Below are 11,373 nucleotides of genomic sequence, written 5' to 3'. Positions count from 1 at the left end.
AATCCAGGACAAGATGAGATGTTAGCTAAATGAAGTCATTGTGTGTCATGTGACCTCCTTTCCACCAATAAGGAGCCACTACAAGGACAACAGCATTGGTAAGCAGCAGAGTAAGTCAGCGTTTTGCTTTGTAACGGCTAGTAACGGGGCGGTATAGCTTGGTTGGTAGAGCTGCCGTGTCAGCAACTTGAGGGTTGCAGGTTCGATACCCGCTTCCGCCATCCGAGTCAATGCCGTTGTGTCCTTGGGCAAGACACTTGACCCACCTGCTCCCAGTGCCACCCACACTGCTTTAAATGGAACTTAGATATTGGCTTTCACTATGAAAGCACTTTCAGTCACTTGAGGAAAAAGCGCTATATAAATATAATTCACTTCACTTCGACTATCTGAGCGATTAGTCGACTAACAATCGACTATTGCAACGATTAGTCAACAAATCAACAACTATCTTGGCAATTAGTCAACTTGTCATTGACTACATTAATATTAACCGACGAGTTATCGACTAGCTTAACAATTAGTCAACAAAATTATTGACTATCTTTCCAATTAATCAACTAGTCATTGACTATCTAAGCAATTACTCAACTAGTCCCCGAATATCAGAGTGATTAGTCATTTAATTATCGAAAGATTATTCAACAAATCATTGACTATCCTAGTTATTAGTCAACTAGTCATTGACAATCTTAATATTAGTCGACAAGCCATCGGGACTATTAAGCAAATAGTCAACTAGTCACTGACTATCTTAATTTTTAGTCGACTGGTCATCAACTATCAGATTGATTAGTCATCTAATCATCAACTATTTTAAAGATATCTTAGTGATTAGTCAACTAGTCATTGACAATCTTAATATTAGTCGACGGGCCATTAAGCAAAAAGTTGACTAGTCATCGACTGTCTAAACTATTCAATTTACAAATCATCTACTATCTTGGCAATTAGTAGACTTGTCATTGACTATCTTAATATTAGATTAGTTATCGACTATCTTAACGATTAGTTGACTTGTCATCAACTATTCAAGCAATTAGTAAATTGGTCTTAAACTATCTTAAAGATTAGTCGACAAATCGACTATTTTAGCGATGAGTCGAATAGTCATCGACTAGCTTGGCAATTAGTTGGCTGGTCATCGACTATCTTGACAATTAGTCAACCAGTCATCGACTATCTTGGCAATTAGTTGACTAATCACTGACTATCCTATTAGTAGACCTGTCGTGGTGTATATTAATATTAGAGTAGAATGGACTTTATTGTCATTATATTTGCATATAATGAGATTAAGGACTCCAACTTAATGTGCAGTAGTGGGAACAAATATGGGATAAAAATAAATTACACAAGATGTAATAAAGACAAAACTATGAATTGAAATAAATATATTAGTTGACTATTCATTGACTATTTTGGCAATTAGTCAACTGTTCATCAAACCTCACAGCGATTAGTCAACTAGTCATCAACTGCATTGAAAATTAGTCAAGAAATAATTGACTCACTTAGCGATAAGGTGACTAGTCATCTACTATCTTGGCAATGACTCCACTATAGTCATGAACTATCTTGACAATTAGTTGACTATAGTCGTCGACTATCTTAGCGATTAGTCGATTATAGCCATCGATGATCTTAGCGATTATTTGACTAATTGGATGAGGAACTGTACACATCTTTAGAAAGTGTGTGTGTGTTCGTGCGTGTGTGTGGGGGCGTGTCCTATTCATGTCATCCAGGCATCATCTTCTTGCAAGGCGCAAACTTTCCGCACATCACTTTGAGCTTTAGCACTTTAGCACTTTAGCACTGTTCTCACCATGCATCCACACAGGTGGCTAGCTGTTAGCATGGTTAGCACGTCCTCGGCAAAGAGCAGTGTTAGGTTCCGCCAGCGAGCGAGTGGGCGCTGAGGGTTAGCAGCAGGTTGTCCCGGGCTGCTGTGCTGGCTTCTGACCCAAAGTGGACGGCCGGGAGGGTTTTTCTTTCCCCGCCGGGCCTTCCTTCCTGGCTTCCTGCTCCTGAGCAATGCTTCCATGTTTGCAGGTGTCACGCACGCCGCTAAGGGCTACTTCGACGCTCTGGTGCGGATGGGCGAGATGGCCAGCCAGAGTCAAGGCGCTAAGGATCTGGGTGAGTCCTCCTCATGGCTGCGGGGCCGGGGTCTCCACAAACGCTCGCTTTGGTCCAGAGGAGGACGAGCCGTCCACAATTGATGGAGATCCACCGGTCCGGTCGTATTCATCCTCCAGCTCCGTCTGGACGGGTGTTGCACAGGGGGCGGGGCTTGTCGCTGCGCTCTCTGACATCATTGGTCGGGAGCAGTGGTTGAGCACGGTGGAGGCGGAGCTAGGGTCCGCTCCTGGTGTTCGTCCTCTTGGCCGCCGAGCATGAAATATGCTCCTGCCTCACCTCGCTACTTTTTTGTTCTTACTTCTTGGACTTGTTTTAACCACTAGGGGGCGTGTTCTACTCCTAGCTACCTGTGTGGCCTGCTTATAATAGTACGTCATGCCTTGTTGTTGCAGCTGGAACAATAGAGGAAGTACTTTATTGATCCCAATACAGACCACTCACAATAAACTATAAACATTTAGCTATTTTTTACATGTGAATAACATAAATTCAGTCTATTATACAGCATTATTCACATGTGAATAACATAAATACAGTCTATTATACAGCATTATTCACATGTGAATAATATAAATACAGTCTATTATACAGCATTATTCACATGTGAATAACATAAATACAGTCTATTATACAGCATTATTCACATGTGAATAGCATAAATACAGTATTATACAGCATTATTCACATGTGAATAATATAAATACAGTCTATTATACAGCATTATTCACATGTGAATAATATAAATACAGTCTATTATACAGCATTATTCACATGTGAATAATATAAATACAGTCTATTATACAGCATTATTCACATGTGAATAATATAAATACAGTCTATTATACAGCATTATTCACATGTGAATAACATAAATACAGTCTATTATTTAGCATTATTCACATGTGAATAACATAAATACAGGCTATTATATGGCATTATTCACATGTGAATAATATAAATACAGTCTATTATACAGATTTATTCACATGTGAATAATGTAAATACAGTCTATTATACAGCATTATTCACATGTGAATAATATAAATACAGTCTATTATTTAGCATTATTCACATGTGAATAACATAAATACAGGCTATTATACGGCATTATTCACATGTGAATAACATAAATACAGTCTATTATACAGCATTATTCACATGTGAATAACATAAATACAGTTTATTATACAGTACTTTTTACATGTGAATAATATAGTCTGTTATACAGCATTATTCACATGTGAATAACATAAATACAGTCTATTATACAGCATTATTCACATGTGAATAACATAAATACAGTCTATTATACAGCATTATTCACATGTGAATAACATAAATACAGTTTATTATACAGTACTTTTTACATGTGAATAATATAGTCTATTATACAGCATTACTCACATGTGAATAACATAAATACAGTCTATTAAAAAACATTATTCACATGTGAATAACATAAACACAGTCTATTATACAGCATTATTCACATGTGAATAACATAAATACAGTCTATTATACAGCATTATTCACATGTGAATAACATAAATACAGTCTATTATACAGCATTATTCACATGTGAATAACATAAATACAGTTTATTATACAGTACTTTTTACATGTGAATAATATAGTCTGTTATACAGCATTATTCACGTGTGAATAATATAAATACAGTCTATTATACAGCATTATACACATGTGAATAATATGAATACAGTTTATTATACAGCATTATTCACATGTGAATAATGTTGAATAATAAACTGTATCATAGACTGTAAATACAGTCTACTACACAACATTATTCACATTATTCTCCCAACTGTGTGACCCGAGAGCACATTTCATCCATCAGTGTGGTTGTCCGGACTTGAACCAGCGACCGCACAAGCCAATCAGGTAGTGGAGCATGCTAGCCATGGAGCTAAACCTCCCAACTCACTGACCAGTGCTCGAGGTGTCACGCTGCTCAGCCAGCTGGCACCCCAACATTCTTACTCTGATAACCAATACACAAAAATCCCATGAGAATTTTAAGAAAAAAATATTTTTTTATTGCCTTGAAGGAAGTCCGACCTGACCAAGCGATTAGTCGGTCAGCATCTCCGCTTCCTTCAGTCTTCCTGATGCTAAATTAGTCGACTACTTAGCAATGCGTTGACCAGTCATGGCTGTCTTAACGAGTAGTCGCCTGGTTATTGACTATCCTAAAGATTGGTTGTCTAGTCATCGACTATCTGCATAACTAGTCCACGAGTCAAGGAAAATATTAACGTTAGTTGTCTATCCCAACAATTAGACGACTAGTCATCCTCTATCTTAGGGATTAGTCAACTATTTATCAATTATTTTAAATATTGGTTGCCAAATGATCAATTGTCTTTGCAACTAGTCATTGACAATCCCAGTGTTTAAGTGACTAATCATTAGCTTAGCAGTTAGTCGACAAGTCATTGACTATTTTAACGATTTGTTGACTAAACACTGACTCGCTTAGCGATTATTCGACGAATCATTGACTATCCTAGCAATTAGTCGACCAGTCATGGCTGTTTTAACGAATGGTAGACTAGTCCTCAACAATCTTAGAAATTAGTCAACTTGTCATCGACTAACTTAACAATTGGTTGCCTAATCCTTGAATATTGTAGCGATTAATTATCTAGTCATTGCCAATGTTAAGTCAACTAATCATCGTCTATCTTAACAATTAGTTAACAAGTCATTGACTATCTTAACGATAAACTAAACATCGAAAATCTTTGCGATTAGTCTCCCAGTAATTGACTATCCTAATGATTAATGGACTATTTGTCGGACTATCGTAGCGATTAGTCAACTAATCATTGATGAATTTGGCAATGAGTCCACATTGTTGGAAGCAATGATTTCAAGCTGGGTGACATGGTCTAGAACCAGGGACCACATGACCTCCACCTGATAGTGGACTTCAAGCTGGGTGACATGGTCTGGAATCAGGGACCACATGACCTCCACCTGATAGTGGACTTCAAGCTGGGTGACATGGTCTGGAATCAGGGACCACATGACCTCCACCTGATAGTGGACTTCAAGCTGGGTGACATGGTCTAGAACCAGGGACCACATGACCTCCACCTGATAGTGGACTTCAAGCTGGGTGACATGGTCTAGAACCAGGGACCACAGGACCTCCACCTGATAGTGGACTTCAAGCTGGGTGACATGGTCTAGAACCAGGGACCACAGGACCTCCACCTGATAGTGGACTTCAAGCTGGGTGACATGGTCTAGAACCAGGGACCACATGACCTCCACCTGATAGTGGACTTCAAGCTGGGTGACATGGTCTAGAACCAGGGACCACATGACCTCCACCTGATAGTGGACTTCAAGCTGGGTGACATGGTCTGGAACCAGGGACCACATGACCTCCACCTGATAGTGGACTTCAAGCTGGGTGACATGGTCTGGAAGCAGGGACCACATGACCTCCACCTGATAGTGGACTTCAAGCTGGGTGACATGGTCTGGAAGCAGGGACCACATGACCTCCACCTGATAGTGGACTTCAAGCTGGGTGACATGGTCTGGAAGCAGGGACCACATGACCTCCACCTGATAGTGGACTTTAAGCTGGGTGACATGGTCTGGAAGCAGGGACCACATGACCTCCACCTGATAGTGGACTTTAAGCTGGGTGACATGGTCTGGAAGCAGGGACCACATGACCTCCACCTGATAGTGGACTTCAAGCTGGGTGACATGGTCTGGAACCAGGGACCACATGACCTACACCTGATAGTGGACTTCAAGCTGGGTGACATGGTCTGGAAGCAGGGACCACATGACCTCCACCTGATAGTGGACTTCAAGCTGGGTGACATGGTCTGGAAGCAGGGACCAGATGACCTCCACCTGATAGTGGACTTCAAGCTGGGTGACATGGTCTGGAATCAGGGACCAGATGACCTCCACCTGATAGTGGACTTCAAGCTGGGTGACATGGTCTGGAAGCAGGGACCAGATGACCTCCACCTGATAGTGGACTTCAAGCTGGGTGACATGGTCTAGAACCAGGGACCACAGGACCTCCACCTGATAGTGGACTTCAAGCTGGGTGACATGGTCTAGAACCAGGGACCACAGGACCTCCACCTGATAGTGGACTTCAAGCTGGGTGACATGGTCTAGAACCAGGGACCACATGACCTCCACCTGATAGTGGACTTCAAGCTGGGTGACATGGTCTAGAACCAGGGACCACATGACCTCCACCTGATAGTGGACTTCAAGCTGGGTGACATGGTCTGGAACCAGGGACCACATGACCTCCACCTGATAGTGGACTTCAAGCTGGGTGACATGGTCTGGAAGCAGGGACCACATGACCTCCACCTGATAGTGGACTTCAAGCTGGGTGACATGGTCTGGAAGCAGGGACCACATGACCTCCACCTGATAGTGGACTTCAAGCTGGGTGACATGGTCTGGAAGCAGGGACCACATGACCTCCACCTGATAGTGGACTTTAAGCTGGGTGACATGGTCTGGAAGCAGGGACCACATGACCTCCACCTGATAGTGGACTTTAAGCTGGGTGACATGGTCTGGAAGCAGGGACCACATGACCTCCACCTGATAGTGGACTTCAAGCTGGGTGACATGGTCTGGAACCAGGGACCACATGACCTACACCTGATAGTGGACTTCAAGCTGGGTGACATGGTCTGGAAGCAGGGACCACATGACCTCCACCTGATAGTGGACTTCAAGCTGGGTGACATGGTCTGGAAGCAGGGACCAGATGACCTCCACCTGATAGTGGACTTCAAGCTGGGTGACATGGTCTGGAATCAGGGACCAGATGACCTCCACCTGATAGTGGACTTCAAGCTGGGTGACATGGTCTGGAAGCAGGGACCAGATGACCTCCACCTGATAGTGGACTTCAAGCTGGGTGACATGGTCTAGAACCAGGGACCACATGACCTCCACCTGATAGTGGACTTCAAGCTGGGTGACATGGTCTGGAAGCAGGGACCACATGACCTCCACCTGATAGTGGACTTCAAGCTGGGTGACATGGTCTGGAAGCAGGGACCACATGACCTCCACCTGATAGTGGACTTCAAGCTGGGTGACATGGTCTGGAATCAGGGACCAGATGACCTCCACCTGATAGTGGACTTCAAGCTGGGTGACATGGTCTGGAATCAGGGACCACATGACCTCCACCTGATAGTGGACTTCAAGCTGGGTGACATGGTCTGGAACCAGGGACCACATGACCTCCACCTGATAGTGGACTTCAAGCTGGGTGACATGGTCTGGAACCAGGGACCACATGACCTCCACCTGATAGTGGACTTCAAGCTGGGTGACATGGTCTGGAATCAGGAACCAGATGACCTCCACCTGATAGTGGACTTCAAGCTGGGTGACATGGTCTGGAACCAGGGACCACATGACCTCCACCTGATAGTGGACTTCAAGCTGGGTGACATGGTCTGGAATCAGGAACCAGATGACCTCCACCTGATAGTGGACTTCAAGCTGGGTGACATGGTCTAGAACCAGGGACCAGATGACCTCCACCTGATAGTGGACTTCAAGCTGGGTGACATGGTCTGGAAGCAGGGACCACATGACCTCCACCTGATAGTGGACTTCAAGCTGGGTGACATGGTCTGGAAGCAGGGACCACATGACCTCCACCTGATAGTGGACTTCAAGCTGGGTGACATAGTCTGGAATCAGGGACCACATGACCTCCGCCTGATAGTGGACTTCAAGCTGGGTGACATGGTCTGGAAGCAGGGACCACATGACCTCCACCTGATAGTGGACTTCAAGCTGGGTGACATGGTCTGGAAGCAGGGACCACATGACCTCCACCTGATAGTGGACTTCAAGCTGGGTGACATGGTCTGGAAGCAGGGACCACATGACCTCCACCTGATAGTGGACTTCAAGCTGGGTGACATAGTCTGGAATCAGGGACCACATGACCTCCGCCTGATAGTGGACTTCAAGCTGGGTGACATGGTCTGGAAGCAGGGACCACATGACCTCCACCTGATAGTGGACTTCAAGCTGGGTGACATGGTCTGGAAGCAGGGACCACATGACCTCCACCTGATAGTGGACTTCAAGCTGGGTGACATGGTCTGGAAGCAGGGACCACATGACCTCCACCTGATAGTGGACTTCAAGCTGGGTGACATGGTCTGGAAGCAGGGACCACATGACCTCCACCTGATAGTGGACTTCAAGCTGGGTGACATGGTCTGGAACCAGGGACCACATGACCTCCACCTGATAGTGGACTTCAAGCTGGGTGACATGGTCTGGAATCAGGGACCAGATGACCTCCACCTGATAGTGGACTTCAAGCTGGGTGACATGGTCTGGAATCAGGGACCAGATGACCTCCACCTGATAGTGGACTTCAAGCTGGGTGACATGGTCTGGAATCAGGGACCAGATGACCTCCACCTGATAGTGGACTTCAAGCTGGGTGACATGGTCTGGAACCAGGGACCACATGACCTCCACCTGATAGTGGACTTCAAGCTGGGTGACATGGTCTGGAACCAGGGACCACATGACCTCCACCTGATAGTGGACTTCAAGCTGGGTGACATGGTCTGGAATCAGGGACCAGATGACCTCCACCTGATAGTGGACTTCAAGCTGGGTGACATGGTCTGGAAGCAGGGACCACATGACATCCACCTGATAGTGGACTTCAAGCTGGGTGACATGGTCTGGAACCAGGGACCACATGACCTCCACCTGATAGTGGACTTCAAGCTGGGTGACATGGTCTGGAACCAGGGACCACATGACCTCCACCTGATAGTGGACTTCAAGCTGGGTGACATGGTCTGGAATCAGGGACCAGATGACTTCCACCTGATAGTGGACTTGCTGGCCATGGATCTCCACCTGCCCAGCGCTGGGTGTAGTGTGTCAGCACGCCGTGAGAACTGTATCAGAAGCTCCCTGACTTTGATTCAGTCTTCATGATGCTCGGCCCCGCCTCCTCCTCCTCCTCCTCCTCCTCCGCCCACATTGTCGTGTGGGGGCAGCGACTCAGCGACTCAGCGACTCGGCTCGCTGCTAAAAATAGAAGAGTGGATCTCCTCTGCTCCACGCTTGCCAAACATGGCCGACGACGCCGTTTCTCTTCCCATGACCAAATATGGAGGCAGTGAAATGGGAGGGGGGGGGGGGGGGGGGCTCCTGCAGTTCCTGTTCCTCCTCAATGACCATAAAAGGATTGAGGCATTCTGATGTAGATTTGGAACTAAATGATGGTCAGTCATGTGACCCTCGATGAGAGAACGCCACCAACGTCAACTTCCTGCCCATCAAATCATCCGCTGCTCCTTCGCCACATTCTCATTCTAACACTTCACATCGCGGCAAATAAACCACTCAGCACACAGCAACGAGACCGTCATGTGACCGTCATGTGACCGACATTTGATGTCATGTGGCCATCATGTCATGTGACTGACATCTGATATCATGTGACTGACATCTGATGTCATGTGGCCGCCATGTCTTGTCATGTGACCGACATTTGATGTCATGTGATGTCATGTGGCCACCATTTGATGTCATGTGGCCACCATTTGATGTCATGTGACTGACATCTGATGTCATGTGACTGACATCTGATGTCATGTGGCCGCCATGTCTTGTCATGTGACCGACATTTGATGTCATGTGGCCACCATTTGATGTCATGTGACTGACATCTGATGTCATGTGACCGCCATGTCATGTACTGTGACTAACATTTGATGTCATGTGATGTAATGTGGCCACCATTTGATGTCATGTGACTGACATCTGAAAGTCATGTGATGTCATGTGATGTCATGCGACTGACATGTGACTGACATTTGACGTCATGTGGCCTCCTTGACTTGTCATGTGACTGACATTTGATGTCATGCGACTGTCATGTGATGTCATGTGACCGCCATGTCATGTACTGTGACTGACATTTGATGTCATGTGATGTCATGCGACTGACATTTGATGTCATGTGACGTCATGTGGCCGCCATGTCATGTGACTGCCATTTGATGTCATGTGACTGCCATTTGATGTCATGTGACTGACATTTGATGTCATGTGATGTTATGTCATATCATGTGACTGACATGTGACGTCATTTGGCCGCCATACAGATGTGAAGTGATGTCATTTAATGTCGTGTGACTGTCATTCCATGTCTTGTGACTCATTTGATGTCATGTGACTGTTGTTCCATGTCATGTGACTGTTGTTCCATGTCATGTGACTGTTGTTCCATGTCATGTGACTGTCATTCCATGTCTTGTGACTCATTTGATGTCATGTGACTGTTGTTCCATGTCATGTGACTGTTGTTCCATGTCATGTGACTGTTATCCCATGTCATGTGACTGTTGTTCCATGTCATGTGACTGTTATCCCATGTCATGTGACTGTTATCCCATGTCATGTGACTGTTGTTCCATGTCATGTGACTGTTGTTCCATGTCATGTGACTGTTGTTCCATGTCATGTGACTGTTGTTCCATGTCATGTGACTGTTGTTCCATGTCATGTGACTGTTGTCCCATGTCATGTGACTGTTGTCCCATGTCATGTGACTGTTGTCCCATGTCATGTGACTGTTGTTCCATGTCATGTGACTGTTGTCCCATGTCATGTGACTGTTGTTCCATGTCATGTGACTGTTGTTCCATGTCATGTGACTGTTGTTCCATGTCATGTGACTGTTGTTCCATGTCATGTGACTGTTGTTCCATGTCATGTGACTGTTGTTCCATGTCATGTGACTGTTGTTCCATGTCATGTGACTGTTGTCCCATGTCATGTGACTGTTGTCCCATGTCATGTGACTGTTGTCCCATGTCATGTGACTGTTGTTCCATGTCATGTGACTGTTGTCCCATGTCATGTGACTGTTGTCCCATGTCATGTGACTGTTGTTCCATGTCATGTGACTGTTGTTCCATGTCATGTGACTGTCATTCCATGTCTTGTGACTCATTTGATGTCATGTGACTGTTGTTCCATGTCATGTGACTGTTGTCCCATGTCATGTGACTGTTGTCCCATGTCATGTGACTGTTGTTCCATGTCATGTGACTGTTGTCCCATGTCATGTGACTGTTGTTCCATGTCATGTGACTGTTGTTCCATGTCATGTGACTGTTGTTCCATGTCATGTGACTGTTG

The 11,373-nt window shown here is 45.1% G+C and overlaps 1 protein-coding gene across 8 annotated transcripts in view; it reads left to right on the top strand.

The window, feature by feature from the left end:
- baiap2b (BAR/IMD domain containing adaptor protein 2b) overlaps positions 1-11,373 on the top strand; it is a 43,294-nt gene that overhangs the window by 14,246 nt on the left and 17,675 nt on the right. For 4 of the 8 annotated variants that reach the window (XM_061875989.1, XM_061875982.1, XM_061875983.1 and 1 more), the window contains one exon: positions 2,056-2,142. The exons of 2 other annotated variants lie outside the window; for them this stretch is intronic. In XM_061875989.1, coding sequence (XP_061731973.1) covers positions 2,056-2,142 — 87 coding nt within the window. Of the gene's footprint in view, positions 99-2,055; positions 2,143-11,373 lie in introns of all 8 variants that reach the window. 2 more of the 8 variants (XM_061875987.1, XM_061875988.1) reach the window with 2 other exon arrangements.

The sequence above is a fragment of the Nerophis ophidion genome, linkage group LG17, assembly GCF_033978795.1.
Source record: "Nerophis ophidion isolate RoL-2023_Sa linkage group LG17, RoL_Noph_v1.0, whole genome shotgun sequence".
In the NCBI taxonomy this organism is placed as follows: domain Eukaryota; kingdom Metazoa; phylum Chordata; class Actinopteri; order Syngnathiformes; family Syngnathidae; genus Nerophis; species Nerophis ophidion.
The sequence above is the reverse complement of the archived record's forward strand: the minus strand, read 5'-3'. Positions and strand labels throughout refer to the sequence as shown.